This window comes from Notolepis coatsorum (genome assembly GCF_963971535.1).
Source record: "Notolepis coatsorum genome assembly, chromosome: 9".
In the NCBI taxonomy this organism is placed as follows: domain Eukaryota; kingdom Metazoa; phylum Chordata; class Actinopteri; order Aulopiformes; family Paralepididae; genus Notolepis; species Notolepis coatsorum.
In genome coordinates, this window is record NC_140173.1 from 73,112,866 (window position 1) to 73,134,297 (window position 21,432).

General features: G+C 44.8%; 1 protein-coding gene across 1 annotated transcript in view; it reads right to left on the bottom strand.

The window, feature by feature from the left end:
- The window catches only part of mdh1ab (malate dehydrogenase 1Ab, NAD (soluble)), a 34,980-nt gene that overhangs the window by 5,578 nt on the left and 7,970 nt on the right, over positions 1–21,432 (bottom strand). The window contains exons 5-6 of the mRNA XM_084322251.1: positions 11,405–11,527; positions 10,814–10,990 (exon numbers count right to left, since the gene is read on the bottom strand). Coding sequence (XP_084178377.1) covers positions 10,814–10,990; positions 11,405–11,527 — 300 coding nt within the window. The remainder of the gene's footprint in view (positions 1–10,813; positions 10,991–11,404; positions 11,528–21,432) is intronic.

Consider the following 21,432-nt stretch of genomic DNA (forward strand, 5'->3'; position numbering starts at 1 on the left):
CATGTCACAACAATCCCACTAGATACGTCAAGGGGGAACGCATGTCACAATCCCAATAGATACGTCAAGAGAGAACACATGTCACAATCCCAATAGATACGTCAAGAGAGAACACATGTCACAATCCCAATAGATACGTCAAGGGGGAACGCATGTCACAATCCCAATAGATACGTCAAGAGAGAACACATGTCACAATCCCAATAGATACGTCAAGGGGAAACGCATGTCACAATCCCAATAGATACAGATATGTCAAGGGGAAATGCATGTCACAAAAATCCCAATAGATACGTCAAGAGAGAACACATGTCACAATCCCAATAGATACGTCAAGAGAGAACACATGTCACAATCCCAATAGATACGTCAAGAGAGAACACATGTCACAATCCCAATAGATACTGTTATGTACCATGAGCCTGATCCCTCCTGTGTCACTGGGCATAAAGGTGAGGGCTGCTAATTAGCTAATTGCTGCTGATTGGTTACCTGCTGTTAGGTTAAAACCAGCCCTGCAGTCACACATGCAGGCTGTCTGTGGCTGGAGGGAGAGTTGTCATGTTCTTCTATCCTTTGTTCTTTAGTTTGTATCGGTATTTCATGGTTAAGAGTAGTCTTTTTGGGTTAAACACGGGTTTTGGTGTCAGTTTTGCACATAGGTTGCGTGCCTTTGAGCCAGGGTCGTAACAGTTGGGCGCTCGTCCGGGATATTTACCCCTAGAAATTGTTTGGTGTTTTTTTTGTTTTGCATGGTGTGTCATGGTGCTATGGTGTGGGTGGTGTTCGTTACATGTTGTGTAACGTGGGGGCTTGAGCCGTTTCATCAAACAGGTGAGTATGCCCTTATTTTGTTTATAATTTGATGTGACTACTTAATGCTGTTAAAATATATAGTTTAGTGCACACCACATAGGTATGTAGGTAGGGACATTAGTTTCTGGTTGTTTGTTAGCTTCCTGTGCACCACATACTCCTGGGGCAGTCAGAGAAGTGATTAGTACCATCTACTTGTCTTGTACCATACCATGTACTTGACGGGTGGATGGTCAAATATGATCTTTGGCTGGTAGCAGGTGTGGTTGAAGAGGGTTAGGTCTACAGGGCATTAGCTTAAGGGTAGGTAGAATAGGGGGCCAGAAAACACAGGTAGTGTGGTAGGGCCTGATTTAGTGTTTCTTAGGGTAGACATGTGGTGGGCCGGTTTTGACTGCAGTTTAGATGTAGAAGCGTAAGTAGTCGTATCAGGTTATGAGGGGCACCTGTTTGAATTTGTTTGTTGCATTTATTTTGTTTGTTTGGGTGTTTGGTTAGCCTACCTGTTAGCACCTGACCTCCTGCGTGTATGACACATCTATTTATTTCAGGGTGGTTGTTTTTTATTTATTTTTTTGCAAACTACCACTGTAGACTGACTAGGGGCATGGTTGTGGTGTAGACTGACTAGGGGCATGGTGGTGGTGTAGACTGACTAGGGGCATGGTGGTGTAGACTGACTAGGGGCATGGTGGTGGTGTAGACTGACTAGGAGCATGGTGGTGGTGTAGACTGACTAGGGGCATGGTGGTGGTGTAGACTGACTAGGGGCATGGTGGTGGTGTAGACTGACTAGGGGCATGGTGGTGGTGTAGACTGACTAGGGGCATGGTGGTGGTGTAGACTGACTAGGGGTAGGTTGGTGTAGACTGACTAGGGGCATAGTGGTGTATACTGACTAGGGGCATGGTGGTGTAGACTGACTAGGGGCATGGTGGTGGTGTAGACTGACTAGGGGCATGGTGGTGTAGACTGACTAGGGGCATGGTGGTGTAGACTGACTAGGGGCAGGTTGGTGTAGACTGACTAGGGGCATGGTGGTGTAGACTGACTAGGGGCATGGTGGTGGTGTAGACTGACTAGGGGCATGGTGGTGGTGTAGACTGACTAGGGGCATGGTGGTGGTGTAGACTGACTAGGGGCATGGTGGTGGTGTAGACTGACTAGGGGCATGGTGGTGGTGTAGACTGACTAGGGGCAGGTTGGTGTAGACTGACTAGGGGCATGGTGGTGGTGTAGACTGACTAGGGGCATGGTGGTGGTGTAGACTGACTAGGGGCATGGTGGTGGTGTAGACTGACTAGGGGCATGGTGGTGGTGTAGACTGACTAGGGGCATGGTGGTGTAGACTGACTAGGGGCATGGTGGTGGTGGTGTAGACTGACTAGGGGCATGGTGGTGGTGTAGACTGACTAGGGGCAGGTTGGTATAGACTGACTAGGGGCATGGTGGTGGTGTAGACTGACTAGGGGCATGGTGGTGTAGACTGACTAGGGGCATGGTGGTGGTGTAGACTGACTAGGGGCATGGTGGTGGTGTAGACTGACTAGGGGCATGGTGGTGTAGACGGACTAGGGGCATGGTGGTGTAGACTGACTAGGGGCACGTGGTGTAGACTGACTAGGGGCATGGTGGTGTAGACTGACTAGGGGCATGGTGGTGTAGACTGACTAGGGGCATGGTGGTGGTGTAGACTGACTAGGGGCATGGTGGTGGTGTAGACTGACTAGGGGCATGGTGGTGGTGTAGACTGACTAGGGGCATGGTGGTGGTGTAGACTGACTAGGGGCATGGTGGTGTAGACTGATTAGGGGCATGGTGGTGCTGTAGACTGACTAGGGGCATGGTGGTGGTGTAGACTGACTAGGGGCATGGTTGTGGTGTAGACTGACTAGGGGCATGGTGGTGGTGTAGACTGACTAGGGGCATGGTGGTGTAGACTGACTAGGGGCATGGTGGTGGTGTAGACTGACTAGGGGCATGGTGGTGGTGTAGACTGACTAGGGGCATGGTGGTGTAGACGGACTAGGGGCATGGTGGTGTAGACTGACTAGGGGCACGTGGTGTAGACTGACTAGGGGCATGGTGGTGTAGACTGACTAGGGGCATGGTGGTGTAGACTGACTAGGGGCATGGTGGTGTATACTGACTAGGGGCATGGTGGTGGTGTAGACTGACTAGGGGCATGGTGGTGGTGTAGACTGACTAGGCGCAGGTTGGTGTAGACTGACTAGGGGCATAGTGGTGGTGTAGACTGACTAGGGGCATGGTGGTGGTGTAGACTGACTAGGGGCATGGTGGTGTAGACTGACTAGGGGCATGGTGACCAGGAATACCTGTTTTTTCCAAAATTCAGTTCAAATGCCATCTTGGAATAACAAAACAACGATTGTGTGCAGACAATTGAAAATGTTGGGTTCCTTTCCACTTTCTTGAATATAGAAAAAATTTAAATACTTGTTCTAGAACTGTATTTTTTGCACTTGTTTGTTAAGTTACTGGGAATACCCTTTCCTTGTTTTTGCTCATTTTAACAGACAAAACACAACACATTCTAGTAATTCTGGTTTACACCTAACCCTTATTATTGCTGTTATGATTTCCAAAAATAAAATCTCACCAATCTTTAGTAAAATAGGAGATTTAAGTGTTTATCTGGAATTGTGAGGATAGGTATTCGCGGTAACCTGGGATCAATATGTGAAACGTAATTATCTCCTAAAATAATTGGCCACAAAAGACGAAACTCATTTTGGTTGTTCATTGGGGTGCCAAGATCATGCCCAAAACATATCATGCATCTGCCATGAAAATTAAGCCTTTTTTGTTTGTCATCAATTGAAGGCCATGAACTATGTTGACTCATATCCCTCTACCCGTATTTTTCCTTCAGATTCAGCTACATTTGAATTCTCTTGAGATAACTCGGAGAGAACTATGGTATTATGTTACATGATGATGATATCCCTACAAAACAACAAAAACATTTTAATTCTCTCTTAAATTGGAGGAGATAGTGAATTGGTATTCCCGGTAACTTAGGTCAACTTTAGAGGTCCGCCATCCCTCATTACATGATGTTTTTTTTTTTTTTTTTTTTTTTTTGGCATCTATAACAATCATTCTTGACATGAGAAAAGATTTGAATGTTTTTCGTATAACGTCCTGTGTTATATGGCTTAGAAATGGGGCAGGTTACCGGGAATACATGCGTTACCCATAGAGAGAGAGAGAGAGAGAGAGAGAGAGAGAGAGAGAGAGAGAGAGAGAGAAAGAGAGAGAGAAGCCCCTCCCTCTCTCTTCCTTTTTTTCTTTCTATCACTCTCCCGTTCGGAGGTGTGTGTCGCGCGGACCTCCGTGCGGCAGGTCCCCCCTCCCCCAAGTGCCCCCTCTCTCTCCCTCCCTCCTTCTCTCTTCATTTCTCTCCTTTCTCTCCCACTCAGCTCTCGCTGATGAGACGGGGCAACTTTTTTCTTTTCTTTCTTTCAATCTCCCGTGTGGCGCGCGGCCGGCAGGTACCCTCTCCCCCCCCCCCCCAAGTGCCCCCTCTCTCTCCCTCCTTCTCTCTTCATTTCTCTCCTTTCTCTCCCACTCGGCTCTCGCTGATGAGACGGGGCAACTTTTTTCTTTTCTTTCTTTCAATCTCCCGTGTGGCGCGCGGCCGGCAGGTAACCCCCCCCCAAGTGCCCCCTCTCTCTCCCTCCTCTCTTCATTTCTCTCCTTTCTCTCCCACTCGGCTCTCGCTGATGAGACGGGGCAACTTTTTTCTTTTCTTTCTTTCAATCTCCCGTGTGGCGCGCGGCCGGCAGGTAACCCCCCCCCCAAGTGCCCCCTCTCTCTTCCTTTCTCTCGGCTCCCTCTCGGCTCTCTCTTCCTCTCTGCCCCGCAGCCCCACTCGCTGTCTAGTCTAGGTAGAATGGGGGCGGGCATTAGCTCCAACCACAGAGCCAATCGCATCACTGTGCGCCTAATGACGTGACTCAGGACTTCAAATCAAAATGACCCGATTTACTAGAGCACGAGAGGGGCTGGGCTGAATCGGAGCAATCCGCCAATATGGTATTTAGACCCTAAAACACATTGATACGAACTCCTATTACTATAATACAATGCTAGAGACTGAAAAATGACATTTATAATGCATGGGACCTTTAAGGAAAGGCAGCTACTGCAAGAGCGTGAGGAGAGGAGAGAGGAGCGTGAGCTTAGGGAGCGTGAGCTTAAGGGGAGAGAGAGGAGAGAGGAGCGTGAGCATGAGCGTGAGCTTAAGGAGCGTGAGTTTAAGGAGAAACAAATGTTGCTGGAGCACGAGCGTGCGCAGAAGGAGCTTGAATATAAGCATGCTGCCTTGCAGGTGGGTGCTCTGCCTTCAGAGTCGCGTTTCGGTTTTGATGTCGGCAAAAATATTAGGATGGTGCCTCCTTTTGTTGAAAAGGATGTGGAGAAGTATTTTCCCCTTTTTGAACGGGTGGCAACCACGTTGAAGTGGCCGGATACGGCCTGGACGCTGCTGCTGCAGTGTGTTCTTGTTTGTAAGGCGCAAGAAGCCTATACTGCTCTGTCCCTTGAATAAAGTGCTGACTATGAGCTTGTTAAAGCTTCCATATTGAGGGCTTATGAGTTAGTCCCCGAGGCCTATCGTCAGCGTTTTAGAGGTTATCGCAGGTCGGAGGGACAGTCTTATGTTGAATTTGGAAGAGAGAAGGAGAACCTGTTTGACAGGTGGTGCACCTCTCAGAAAGCAGAGTCAAGAGAGCAGCTTAGACAGTTGATTCTCCTAGAGGAATTTAAAAGATGTGTTCCTGATACCGTTTCCACTCATCTAAACAAGCGTAGGGTGTCGAAGATAGGCGACGCTGCTGTCTTCGCTGATGAGTTTGTGTTGACACACAAGTCCGTTTTTTTGGAGGACTACCATGTTGAGTCCAGGGATAGGCGTCCTGTTCAGGGGGGCCATTTCCCAAAACCTGTGTCTGCTGGTCAGTTAACTTCACCTCCTAGGCGGGGTGGTTCTGCTGGTGCATTGCCAGAAGGGATTATATGTTTCTACTGTAAAGAGCCTGGTCATATCGTTGCTGGGTGCCCGGTGCGTGAACAGAAAAATGTCAGAACGGTGGCTCTGGTAGAAACCATATGCAGAACACCTATGCCAACGTTCGAGGGTGATGGGGAAAGTATCAAACGTGTGGACAAAGAGCTCGAGGGTTCCTCAAGATTTATGATGGATGGATTTGTTTCCCTGACTAATGCACTAGAGTCCAAACAGGCTATAACAATTTGGAGAGATACCGGTGCTTTTCAGTCCCTCATTCTGGAGGGGATTTTGCCGTTTTTGGAAAACTCTTCTTTGCATTCCGGTGTCGTTGTTCGGGGCTTTGGAGGTGGATTTGTGGATGCACCTTTGCATGAGGTCACACTCAATTCTCCCTTAGTATCAGGCAATGTTGTTGTGGGGGTATGTTCTCACATTTCCATAAGAGGGGTGTCCTTCATTCTAGGGAATGATTTGGCTGGTGAAAAAGTGTTGGCTACTTCAGTTGTAACTCCCATTCCTATGGTTTCTGAGGTCCCTAATGAGCTGGCACAGAAACATCCAGGAGTGTTCCCTGTGTGTGGTGTGACACGGGCAATGTCAAAGGACAAAAGTGATGTTGTTGATACTTCGACTTGGGACATTACACTTAGTGACACATTCTTTGTTGAGTTGAAAAGTGTACCTGTTGAGAATTTTGGAAAGCACTAGGGATGCCCCGATCGATCGGCCACCGATCGTTATCGGCCGATAATCAGTATAAATATGCAATCGGGGAATTCCGATAATTAGTCATATTCGCCGATCGCGGAAACTGATCAAGTGGATATCTCACTCGCTTGTCTCAGACACACAGGACCTGCAAACTGCTCCTCCTCCCTAGCCCCGCCCGTACCCGTGTAGAGTTTGTAAACACAGGAGGCGGACCTCCTCTGCTGAGTCTAGATAGTGCATTCGACCTGAGCTAACGTTAGCTACCTAGCTATCGTTACTGTTTAAACAAAATTACCCAGTCAACTATTCACTTTTAGTAGGCATTGTCTAACGGTATTTAGCCGGCTAGCTACTGATAGCTCCGGATATCAACAAATGCCCCAGAAGTCTAGTGGTCCATGTTGATATCTCCGTTAGCTTGCGTTAGCTGACGTTAGTTCACCGTTCAAAACGAAATGTCCGATTGAACTAAATAGTTGTCTTAACGTCATCTAGCCGGCTAGCAGTAGCTACAGATAGCTCCTGATATCAATGTCTTATATCAATGTCTTATCAATGTCTTATAACATCTAGTCGGCCAGCTACCGATAGCTCCTGACATCAACAAACGCTCCACAAAGTCTAGTAGAGACGTGTATGCTACCTGTTAGCTCACGTTAGCGCAAGTTAGTTCACCGTTCAAAACGAAATGTCCCATTGAACTAAATAATTCACTGAGGCGTTGTATTAACGTTATATATCCGGCTAGCAGTAGCTACAGATAGCTCCTGATATCAATGTCTTATAACACTGATTCGATGCGTATTCGAGCTGAGGGCTTGCTGAGCACAGTTAAGTAACGTTATGCCAATAGGGTCCAGGTGCAGCGCCGGAGAATCCTGGCCGTAGCTCTGCTCAAGGCTACTCGAGTATAGGTCCAGGTGCAGCTCCAGAGAATCCTGGCCGTAGCTGGAGGCTACTAGAGTACACACAGGCAGTGGAGCTTGTTGCGTGGTGGCGATGTCTCGCAGATAATACAAGTACAAGTCTAATTATATAATATATATATTTTATTAAAAAAAAATATATATATATAAAATAATTTTTAATTTCTTTTTAATCAAAAACGATCGGTATCGGATCTGTATCGGCCGATATGGCTCACGACGATCGGTGATCGGTATCGGTGGCAAAAAACGTGATCGGGGCATCCCTAGAAAGCACACTGTGGATGTACCTCTGCATAATGATTCTCTTGATTGTGCCTTTGTGTTAGGCCCGGTGGTGAAACCAGAGTTGACATGCGTGCCGGAGAGGCATGTGGCAGGAGATGATCTGGCAGCGCAGTGTCTCAAGGTCTTCCCAGCCTGTACGGTGGCTGAGGCCACGAACGACTTGGAGGATGAGTGTGGGAAGGATGCTATGAGAGATGCTGTGGATTCATGTGACACCGTTCTAGTTGAAGAGGCTACTAGGCCCGACTTAGGCTGCCAGCCTTCCCACAGTAGCTCTATTGTCCCGGATGTTTCACTTGTGGGCAGGGATGGTCCCAGTATGTCAGTTGATGATTCTGACATTGATTCACGTGTCCACACTGATTCTCTGCCATGCACTAGGTGTGGTAGTCAACCTAGTTACCTGTGTCCTGTGGAGCAGGAGCCGCCTTCGCGACCTGGTCTGTTGAGTGGCAGCCATTTTGATCAGGACAATGTTATTTTGTGTGACGCCATTTTAGATGGTGTTCCAGACGCTTTTGTGACTGACGTATTGTCATGTTCCAGGGACGGTGGGGCTGTACCTGAGGCGGTACATCCTACTCTGGATGTTCACGGTTTGCAGTATCCTGAACTGCCAGTGCCAGGTGGGATGGATATGGGCGTGGTGGTGGTATCAGAGATCTATGGTTTTTGTTTTTCTGTGTTCTGTCCTGTTGAGCGCAGTGAGATTAGTTCTCAAATTGATTTTGGTTTGCAGTCTATTTTTGACAGGTCGGTATCGGTGGAGGGGCCTGTTGAAAGGGAGCTCTATATGATAAGGTCTTGGTTTGCCGACGGGGTCCTAAGTCTTACGCCTCATGGGAGGAGGTGCCTGCCCCACTGCAGCCATGTACCGCAGTGGCGGAACCTTCTGTGAGGTCTAGCTTGCCCGAGAGTCGGCACAGGGTTGTTTTTTGTTTTACACAGCATTGGCAAATGTTCCACAGTGGGGAGCATACGACACGGTTGGTGGTCGTGTTCGACAGGGGCCGGCCCGTTATCGCTGTTGTGGTAGTGGCCCTGACAACTAAATGGGTCACAGTTGTTGTTTTTTTGTTTTGTTTATGGGTTTGATATGTAGTGGTTGCCTCTTGGGCAACCAGTTTGGTGGGGGAGGTGTTATGTACAATGAGCCTGATCCCTCCTGTGTCACTGGGCATACAGGTGAGGGCTGCTAATTAGCTAATTGCTGCTGATTGGTTACCTGCTGTTAGGTTAAAACCAGCCCTGCAGTCACACATGCAGGCTGTCTGTGGCTGGAGGGAGAGTTGTCATGTTCTTCTATCCTTTGTTCTTTAGTTTGTATCGGTATTTCATGGTTAAGAGTAGTCTTTTTGGGTTAAACACAGGTTTTGGTGTCAGTTTTGCACATAGGTTGCGTGCCTTTGAGCCAGGGTCGTAACAATACGTCAAGAGAGAACACATGTCACAATCCCAATAGATGCGTCAAGAGAGAACACATGTCACAATCCCAATAGATACGTCGAGAGAACACATGTCACAATCCCAATAGATACGTCAAGAGAGAACACATGTCACAATCCCAATAGATACGTCAAGAGAGAACACATGTCACAATCCCAATAGATACAGATACATCAAGGGGGAACGCATGTCACAATCCCAATAGATACAGATACGTCAAGGGGAAACGCATGTCACAATCCCAATAGATACAGATACGTCAAGGGGAAACGCATGTCACAATCCCAATAGATACAGATATGTCAAGGGGAAATGCATGTCACAATCCCAATAGATACAGTTATGTCAAGGGGGAACACATGTCACAATCCCAATAGATACAGATATGTCAAGAGAGAGCACATGTCACAATCCCAATAGATACGTCAAGAGAGAACACATGTCACAATCCCAATAGATACGTCAAGGGGGAACGCATGTCACAATCCCAATAGATACAGATATGTCAAGGGGAAACGCATGTCACAATCCCAATAGATACGTCAAGAGAGAACACATGTCACAATCCCAATAGATACGTCAAGAGAGAACACGTCACAATCCCAATAGATACGTCAAGAGAGAACACATGTCACAATCCCAATAGATACGTCAAGAGAGAACACATGTCACAATCCCAATAGATACGTCAAGAGAGAACACATGTCACAATCCCAATAGATACGTCAAGAGAGAACACATGTCACAATCCCAATAGATACGTCAAGAGAGAACACATGTCACAATCCCAATAGATACGTCAAGGGGAAACGCATGTCACAATCCCAATAGATACAGATATGTCAAGGGGAAACGCATGTCACAAAAATCCCAATATATATATGTCAAGAGAGAACACATGTCACAATCCCAATAGATACGTCAAGAGAGAACACATGTCACAATCCCAATAGATACGTCAAGAGAGAACACATGTCACAATCCCAATAGATACGTCAAGAGAGAACACATGTCACAATCCCAATAGATACGTCAAGAGAGAACACATGTCACAATCCCAATAGATACGTCAAGAGAGAACACATGTCACAATCCCAATAGATACGTCAAGGGGAAACGCATGTCACAATCCCAATAGATACAGATATGTCAAGGGGAAACGCATGTCACAAAAATCCCAATATATATATGTCAAGAGAGAACACATGTCACAATCCCAATAGATACGTCAAGAGAGAACACATGTCACAATCCCAATAGATAGATATGTCAAGGGGAAACACATGTCACAATCCCAATAGATACAGATATGTCAAGGGGAAACGCATGTCACAATCCCAATAGATACAGTTATGTCAAGGGGGAACACATGTCACAATCCCAATAGATACAGATATGTCAAGGGGGAACACATGTCACAATCCCAATAGATACAGATATGTCAAGAGAGAGCACATGTCACAATCCCAATAGATACGTCAAGAGAGAACACATGTCACAATCCCAATAGATACGTCAAGGGGGAACGCATGGCACAATCCCACTAGATTCTGACGTCGAACATGTTCCGATGAAAGACATTCCAACTCACCGAGATGAAGTCGCCTTTGAGCCAGGCATCGTCCTTGACGGCTTCGAAGCAGGCCAGGTCGCTGCCGGCCATCTTGACCTTGCAGTGGTGCACGTCGGGGTACTGGGTGGACGAGTGATTGCCCCAGATGATCACGTTCCTCACGTGGGAGGCGGGCACACCACAGCGCATCGCCACCTAAAAGAGGACGGAAAAGAAAGAAGTCTTTACAAATTATGCCTCACATTCACCCATTCGCTCACCGAAGGCGGAGGCAACCAAGCAAGACCTGAGAGCGGGTCCTCTGTTGTGGTCCAGGTGGGTGAGGCAGGAGAAGTACACACACACACACACCTGAGAGTGGGCTCTGTTGTGGTCCAGGCGGGTGAGGCAGGAGAAGTACACACACACACACACACACCTGAGAGTGGGCTCTGTTGTGGTCCAGGTGGTTGAGGCAGGAGAAGTACACACACACACACCTGAGAGTGGGCTCTGTTGTGGTCCAGGCGGGTGAGGCAGGAGAAGTACACACACACACACCTGAGAGTGGGCTCTGTTGTGGTCCAGGCGGGTGAGGCAGGAGAAGTACACACACACACACACACACACCTGAGAGCGGGCCCTGTTGTGGTCCAGGCGGGTGAGGCAGGAGAAGTTCTCTTTGGGGATGGAAGGAGCCGACTTGGCTGCAATCAGACAGTTGGTGTTGGCCGGGTTACCAACAACCAGCACCTGGTACATGCAACCAAATACATAGATCAGTGTTAAGTAACAGACCACTTATAGTACTTAGATCTGTGTTAAGTAACAGACCACTTATAGTACTCAGTTCCGTGTTAAGTAACTAACGCACCACTTCTAGTACTTAGTTCCGTGTTAACACAATGTGTGCCATAAACGAGTCAACTCATTATTGGCCGCCATGCGTTGAGCGCCAGAACAGAGTTGACTCGTTTTTGGGATCGTTATTTCATTTATTCACTATATCTATTCATAATTCATAGATGCAGCCTCTGGTATCCTTCAGAGCCCGTCTGAGCTGGCAGACGGTCAACAACGTCCTCTACTGCCAGGCGAGGCTATTGCATCTCATTCCAAATGGGTTGGTGTGTTTTAAGAGGCGATCTGAGCAGGGCGGGCAGGGTTTAAATACTCTGGCGAACCAGTTCTATACAACGGTGGCATCGAGCGGTAACTCTGCCCGCCCGTCATTGTGAACCGGTCGGTAGTGTGGTGAGGACCTCCACGAGCATTATTTGGAATTGCGATCAGATATTTGGATCATCTCTTTTGCATTACATCAGATACAGGGTAAGAAGATTATATATAAATTTGATCGTTGATCTGACATTTATTTCTACCTCGATCACAGCTATATGTGTGGACCGTGTATGGCTGTTTACCGTTGGCTGCGGTGGGGGGGGGGGGGGGGGGGCGCTACGACAGTAATTTCATGTATGGACGAGGAGACATACTAATGATAATCTAGCGTTGATTTCAGGATGATTAGATAATCAGCCGAAAAATTACAACGTGATGACTGGATTACAGTAATACGCCTTTTTCTCGCCTTTTTCCTGGAATTACTAAAAACACACCCAAACCATACTCTATTCAAAACGGTATAAAACGGAAATGTACAGATGAAAAAACAATCTGTCTCGGGCATGTTGACTAGAAGCAACTCACTGAGACCCGACGGCGTTATTAGACCGATAAATATAATATAAGATATATTTTAAGCACTCGCAAATGTCACAGTCTAAAACTATATCCATTGAATAAAGACCTGGCGATGAATGGGGTATCAGCACCCCCTGGTGCTGGCGGTCAATGTGTTAAGTAACGCACCACTTCCAAGTAAAACCTGATGGACATGTTTGAGAAAAGTTCACTAATGGGTTTGTCACAAAAGAAAAAAAAGGAATCACACCCTATTAAGTCATCACACTCAGACTAATAATAAACTTTATTTGTATAGCACCTTTCATACAGAAACTGCAGCTCAAAGTGCTTCACAACAGAAAAAAAGACGCATAAAATGAGCACATAAAGTGCAGACATAAAATCACATTTTTCACATTAGGAAATAACATCCCAACAGGCCACCTTGTTTATAGTTTGATTCAGTTTTAAATAGACAATAATAATAAAAATAGTAAGAAAATAGACAGACAGAGTAAAATAGTGCAGTGCAATAAAATTGTAGAATAGAATAGATTAAAAAATATATATATATATATTTTACAGTGCAATAAAATCTGGATTACTGTTAAACAGTTCAAAGTCGTCTTTACCTTCTCTGTTTGGTATCCACAGTTTAAAACTTGACAGTCTTCCCTCCTGTTTTATACCCATTTTAAACCTGCCTCTCAGGGCGCAGTTCCCTCTCTCAGGGTGCAGTTCTAGGCCTGGGTCCTACACAGTTTTAAAGCCTGACGGTCTCGTGTTTTTTATTTAAATTTTTTATTTGTTTATCCTCTCTTCTCCCCGTCCCAATTTAGTCGTTGAGCCAATTTCCCCCCTCCCCTACCTGTTTGTTGTGCGCATGTTCTCCTACTGGTCGGTACAAGGGAATCCTGAAGTCATCCGCACGCTTCCTCCGACACGCACGGCGACAGCCAGTGACTCTTTTTTCACCTGGCAGCGAGGACTCTCATTGGTGAAGTGTAACGCGTGGGAGGTCACGCTGCCTTCATCAAGTCCTGCCTCCGCTGAGCAAGCGCCCAGACCTGACCTGTAGGCGTCGCTGTCCACAACGCCAGATTCCCACCCGTGACTTCCCTCCCCCTAACCCAGCCAAACGGGTTAGTATAGCGATCAGCCCAAGCCAAGGCAATGCTGACTCCGGGAGTGACAGTCTCTTGTTTGATACCCACACAGTTTAATACCTGACAGTTTTGAACTTGTAATAAAAAGCAATACAGAGTAAAATAATACAGTGCAATAAAATAGTAGAATAGAATAGATAGCAATAGAATGGACAGAGTAAAATAGTGCTACAGTACAATCAACAGCGGAGTGTATTAGAAGGCTATGGTGAAGAGGTACATTTTTTTTTATATTAAGATATCTAGCTTCCCTAATGTCCATAGGTAGTGTGTTCCATAACTTTGGTGCATAGTTTGCAAAGGCTGCATCCCCGATTTTCCTTAGACTGTGGCTTGGAACCATCAATAGACCAGTAGTAGATGATTGCAATGTTCTAGGAGGCACATAGTTGACTAGAGAATTTGCAATGTAGCTTGGTCCTGTTCCATTGTGCTTTGTATATAAGGAGGAGGACCTTGAAATCAATTCTAAATGTTACCGGAAGCCAGTGTAGGTTAGCTAATTCTGGACTGATGTGGTCTCTCCTCTTGGTTCTAGTTAGTAGCCTAGCTGCAGAGTTTTGAATGAGTTGGAGTCGTTCTGTGGTTTCTTTTGGGAGGCCAGTGAGGAGTGCATTACAGTACCGCCTTAAATCCACAGAAAACAAATCATTCTCCTCCGCTGCTCCCCGACTCTGGAATAAACTCCCATTATTGATTGATTGAAAACCTTTATTTATCCCGAGGGGAGATTAAGATGTCCTTTACAGCATAAGCAGCGTAACAGCAATTTAAAAACAGCAATTAAAAAAGTTTATACATAACATACATGTGTTAAAACAAGATGGACAAGTACACAGGGATAAAAATAGCTAAAATAGGACTAAAAAGAGCTAAAAAATAGTGGTGAAAAAGAAACAAGTCCAATCATGAATGTGTTATATAATATATATATATATATAATAATTAAATTAATTTGTTACAGTCCACAACCCAGCTCCTCCAGTTCACAGCAGTTAGCCCGTCCTGGCCCTGCTTGGTTGTGGAGCCTGATTGCCACCGGCACAAAGGACTGCCCAAAGCGCTTTGTGGTATGTCGGGGGGGGGGGGATGAGTCTGTGGCTAAACGTGGACCGCATTGCGGTCAGCTCATCATAGAGGGGGTGGCAGGGGTTCTCAAGGATAGCATGCAGCTTCCTCCTCGTCCTCCCCTCTGCCACCACCTCCAGACTGTCCAGGTCCGCTCCCACCACAGAGCTTGCTTTTTTTACCGGTTTGTTTATTTTGTCTGTGTTGGTGTTGCATACCACAGCGAAAAAGAGGGCACCCGCCACCACAGACTGGTAGAACATCTGCAGCAGTTTGCTGCAGACATTAAAAGACCTGAGCCCTCTCAGGAAGAACAGTCTGCTCTGTCCCTTCCTGTAGAGGGCCTCGGTGTTGTCCGTCCAGTCCAGTTTGTTGTTCATGAGAACACCCAGGAATTTGTAATTCTCCACCCTTTCCACCTCCACCCCCTGGATGATGACACATCAAAGAAGCCCCATCTGTAGAAACATTTAAGTCCCACCTCAAACCCACCTGTTCAATCTTGCATACCCTCACTCCTGACCCCCCAACCCCTGCATCACTTACATTTTCACATCTGTACACACCTATATTTTTGTATTATTATTTATTTTAAAATGTTCTCCGTCTTGTCTCTAAGTTGTCTCCCTCTCTCTGTATTATCCTATGTCGTTATTGTGAAAGTCCATGTACTGCGTTTGTCCCTGTACTGTGTTTGTCTGTATGCTATAATGCCATGTATGTAAAGCGCTTTGAGATTCCTAATGTAAGGCGCTATATAAAATAAATTTATTATTATTATTATTAGTAGTCAAGTCGGCTTGAGATAAAGGCATGGATCAGTTTTTCAGCGTATTTTTTATTTATAAACGGCCGTACCTTAGCTATGTTTCTAAGGTGGAAAAAATTATGTTTCTGTTGGTGATTTAAAGCTTAGGTCCGAGTCTATTCACTTGATTAGATTGCCAAGTAAGTAGCACTACATTAGGGATAGAGCACTACACTAAGGTATATCTGGCCCAAATATATACATTTATATTTACCGCATATATATATATATATATATCCATATCTGTCTGAATATAGACACCAACCAGGTCATGCCAACTTACCAGGAATGGGGCTAAATATTGCAACAAATTGTAGCAATTATCTATTAATTCAGATATGTATTTGATATATATTTTGTATGTTTAACTGCACTTTTAATTTAGATTTATTTCCTATTGTTTTCCATTTTTTTTTCATAATTAAAATGTGCTAATCTATTTCATCACTCAAATCCAAGCTTAAATATACATTGTTAAATGAATAGCTTCAATCAGGGGCGCTCCAGTAGCACACCATGTACCGCGCTGCGTCACGGATCGGCCGACCAGAGTTCGATTCCCGGACCCGCCGTTATTTGCCGAATGTCTTCACCTGCTCTCTCTCCCGTTTCACCCTCACTGTATCTGTCGGTCATGTCTGACCAGGAAAAGCGATAACCGCTAAAAAAAAAAATCTTAAAAAAAAAAGCTTCAATCTCATAAAACCATTAACCCTTTCTCTGCCATGCTTATATCCATCAATGTTTGATCACTGCCAGCTCTATTTGTCTATGGAGATGTTCACCTACTTTGCAGGGCTATAACTTTTTAAATTGTATTGCTAAATTGACATTACTATGGCCCATTCAACATCGATTAGCTAATGTTCAGGGTGTAGGAACGTTTTACTTTTTCATTCACACATTCATACTAAAATACCGTCCAGAGTATAAATATGTTTTTATCGTTTTCTGCAGTAATTCATAGAACGTGAGTTATAGCCATTTATGCATATATTAGATCATCAAAGTCAAGTCAAGTCAAGAGTCAAGTCAAGAGTTTTATTTGTCACGGCATACAAGTATACAATGAAATGCGGGTGGTCTTGCCCGCAACGATGTGCAATACAGTGGTACAACATGTAATAGAATCCAATAATAAAAAAAACATTGTGCAATAAACAGGTAACAGGTAACATGGTGGGACATCTCGGTATCTGTACATAGTTATTTACAGGGCATATAGGACATGCTAGGTAGCTTAGGTAGTGCAATACACTGTTACTGTTGTTATACTAATTTAAAGTGACCTTTCCTTTTTGGCCATAAGTGTGGGCGTGTGCGGCATGAGTGTGTGTCCGCTCATGTTAAAGTGTTAAGGTGGCTGCTAGTGTGCGAGCGTGCACAGCGTGCGTGTCGTGTGTGTGCTCATGTGTGCTTGTGTGTGGATAGATCAGTTTGATAGCGATTGACGCCAGATTAAAAATTTCAATTGTACAAGGTCCTAAACGTCATGACTCATCATCTGCTGGTTCCCGGAGTGGGGGGGGGGGGGGGGGTTTATAAGTCTGTGGCCGACGTTAAATCATTTATGCAGTATGGGTGATGTATAGATCAGAGCAGTTGGTATGGATAATAATAATCAAACACGCTGAAACTCACCGCAGCTTCCTCGTAGCGATGGGGGATGCTACTGGGGCAAAAAGATCGTTTTTATGGGATGTCGATCTAGTTGGTCCAGTTCCAGGTTGTATAATACTAATATACGTCCAATCATGTTGTTTTTATCGAGTTATGGCAACGGATCCATGTCCAGTGTGTCGAGATGGAGTCCCGCGAGCGATAGCGAGTGGCCGGACGAAATATGGGTGAGCACCACTTCTGGCCGCTCACTTCCGGTTTTGGCAACTCGCCGATCGGCCACCAGGTGGCGGTCTTGAACCGTTGGAGAGTTGAGAGGAGATCTACAGCACCCGTCAAGTCTCCGTGGGTGAAGTATGATTGCCATGACAGAAATTTGAAATATTGATCTCAAAGACGCTGTACGACGTCATTGGCAGATTACGCATGGCGGAGAATGACGTCTTAACACGTCATTGGCGATTAAAGGTTAATGTCACTTTCTTTTACAGTTTCATGTTAATTTGTTTAGACTAATTATTAATGTTGTTGTTTTGTTATTATAATTACTTTGATTATTATTGTTATTATTATCTTAACACTATGATCGCCGGGGACGAGTTAAGACGTCATTCCTAGCCATGCTCATTCTGCCGAAGACGCCGTAACTCGTCTTTGATGTCAATATTTAAAAAATCTGTGACCGAAATCATATTTCCCCTCCGGAGCCCTGAGACACACTGCAAAGCTCCACTCTACTCTCTAGCGGTTCAAGAGCGCCATCTGGTGGCCGATCGGCAGATCGCCAACCGGAAATGAGCCTTTGAACCAGTAGTGCTCATCCATATGTGGTCCGTCCGGGCACTCGCTATCGTTAGAGAGATTCAGTCTTGACAAAGTGAACATCGATCGGTGCAAATAACTCGAAAAAAAAACATGATTTGGACGTATATACTATTATACAACCTGGAAATGGATCGGGCATTTCTCCATCCCATAATAGAAGAAATTCTGTGCCACGCTCATCTGCCAGCGGCGTGAGGAAGCCACGGTAAGATTCAGCGTTATATTCTAACGTGTTCCATATAAACTGCTATGACCCACTCTGGATGAATCATCCAACGCTGCCCACGGAATTATAAACGATCCCCCGCCCATCCGGTCATCATCAGATGACACGTAGTAACTTCTAGAACCACGTCCAGTTGAAATTTTTTATCTTGCACAGATTGCTATCAAACTGTATTTCATCATCAATATAATGCATTTGGAGCTATAAATCAAGTTCTGGAGAAAGCTGCAGAAAATGATAAAAACATACTTATACTTTAGACCATATTTTAGTATGAATATGTGAATGAAAAAGTTTAACGTTGCTACACCCTGAACAATACATATAGGACATTGAATGGGCCATAATAATGGCAATTTAGCAATAGAATTTAAAAAGTTATAGCCCTGCAAAGAAGGGGAACTTCTCCATAGACAAATAGAGCTGGCGAGGGATGGTAAATTATGAATTTAACCCATGGTGTAACTGAGGGGTACAATTCCCTGACTGTATTGAATAAGTATGGTATCATTAAACCACTACTGCGTTATGTACATTACTACTGGCCATACAGTACACAGGTATATGTGATGAACACCCCCACAATAACACGGCTTCACAAGAAATACAGTTTATAATAATATTTATTAGAAGAGCACCAAGATTATCTTACATTATTTATCAAGATTGAGAGTTGCGCTTGTAAGGCGAAGAATGTGCATGAATAGGTCAAGAGCGTAAGTCCATGAGCATATTACGCAGGGGATAATTAATACCACCTGTATCATAAGAATTATATATGGTACACTCGTAGGTCAGCTGGAGATACTAAGGGGTTCCCTCCGGTTGTAAGCCAGCAGGGGAGAGGAATGTTCGAATGCAAAAGTCTGGATCAACGGGGAATCAATAAGCTCCAGCTACGGGAGGCGGTACATTACTCCCTTGATCGGCAGACGAAAGCAGCAGCTATAATCCAAGTATGCGTGCAGCATGGATGAAAGCCAGCCAGCCTCCTCCTAGAGACGGGCTCGAGTGATGCTCCTCACGGGTAAATCCCACACAGCAGCGGGGTAGAACGGTTCTCTGATCCAGCAGCCACGGTACCAAAGCAATATAATAATCCAGCCGGAAAAGGCTCTGCATTCACCGGTGTAGATTCTCCTGTGCACGGTATTTCACATTAACTAGGTCAAACTTGACGTTATTTCACTAAGCTCTGACACTTTTACTATCCTATTCGCACGTGGTTATAAGTGCTCTATTTAGATGCAAGGTTGCTCACTTCACTTGGTCGTTGACTCGTGATGAAGGCTTCAACTTGTTGGGTTAACTCGTTTGAGGGTAACACGTTTCGGGTAACTAACTGCTGTATCCACCTGCAACGTATTTATACGTACGGTGAATAATCTAGTACCAGCCTCAGTTCTGTCTCGTATTAATGCGCAAAACTGGGCATGTTGAGACAAGCCTTGGCGGTGGCTTTGAACTAGACATTGGGGGGTATGGCCGTGGCGCCTAGGGGATCGCTTCCAATAGGAGAACGAATATTATGGTCTGTCCTGTACCAGGTAAAGGGATATTCCGTGTATATGTACAAAGAATATACAAGGGATATCAGACGATATACAAATATTATACAATATATCTCAAGTAATAAATATATATATATTCGGTTTAATCTGACCCTTTGTAACACATGGCGATCAAAGTGTTAATATTATGAAAATTGTTTTATAACTTATTTCACTTTACTTTTTCTTTATCCGACGATTTAATAAGTTGAGGCCCCATATAGGCCCATCTGGGTCTCTTGTCTCTACTCAGCACCTTTATATACACTTTTTGTCATGGTCAATGTTTAGATTTTTTACTGTTTTGCTGAAATGGTGCGAAATAAAGAAATAAATTCAATAATGTTTATTAAAAAATATATAATAATAATAAACATGGTAACACAAGGTATTGAATATCAGCACAAGATATTGGCTATCGAGCAACATTATTTTATGGGCATTTAAAGACCCATAGCGGTGTCCCACTACACTACACCTAACGCAATTGTGATTGAGCCCTGAACCCCAAGTTGCATTACTGTACATCATGAGTTGACACATGATATATCAGAATTTGATGTACAGTTAATGAATGCATTAAGTTTACTGTACATGAGCCATATTCCCTAAATGAAACAGAATTAGTGAAAGTATAGTATTTACTAGGGATGCACAGAATATTCGGCCGCCGAAAATTATCGGCCGAAAATGGTCAAAAAGGCTCTTTGGTTTTAGCACCGACAATATATCACTGAATGTCAAAGGACAGGGTTATGTAACGTTCATAACCTAAAGTGTTGTTGTGATGACGTAATCAAAACATGCAACGTGAGCAGCTTGGCAGCTCTTCCTGCGTTCTGCAGCCTGTGATAACTAACTCCTCTTGTGAGTTGCGCTGTTTCTATAAACTCTGTGAGCAACGCATCCATCCAATAAATGCGTCTTTAACACTTTCTATGCCACTCACGAGTTTTCTCGGAATTATTAATATTACGTTGAAAGCCACTCACAAGATTTTTTTAGCGATCTGAAATCATATTGCATCACGCGAGCCTACCCTAGTCTACCCGAGAGCCGCCGGCGATCAGATGTGGAAAAAAGCGCCCCCTATCGTCTCCCAGATGACATAAGGGATTTTGGAATGGACTCAATGAAAATGGATGGGGAAAAAAATCCTGTACTCCACATTTTCCAGTCCACTGATGCAGCCGGGGTTACCACAGTTCATTATGGATCCTCTGAGCGCCGCGGATCATGAATTCTACTGTATCACGTTAGATCTATCGATTTTTTCGAATGGTGATCAGGAATTGGAATATACCAGTTGGATACCATCTGATGTCAGGTAAGGAATCTATGTTATCAGTGCTAGGATAATCAGACTCATTTTGATGAAGATATAAGCCGTTTTGTGAAATGTCCTCCATCGGTTTCACTGTAAAATCCATGAGGAAATGAACACGGCTATCATCAGCGCGCGGCTCGAATGGGCATGCGTGTACGTATAATATTGATCATCTAGCGTTTATTTGAAAACGATTCATAAATAGGCCGACAAATATCAACGTTCTGGAATATTCCAGTAAAAGACGATTATCACAGAATGGCCCAGAATGGGCTGTTTTTTACCTCAAAACGGGTGCTTTTCAAAATGCTCTCAAACGGAAATGAAGCGATAAAAAACCAATCTGCCTTGACAGCACTGACTGGAAAATGATTCTTTGATA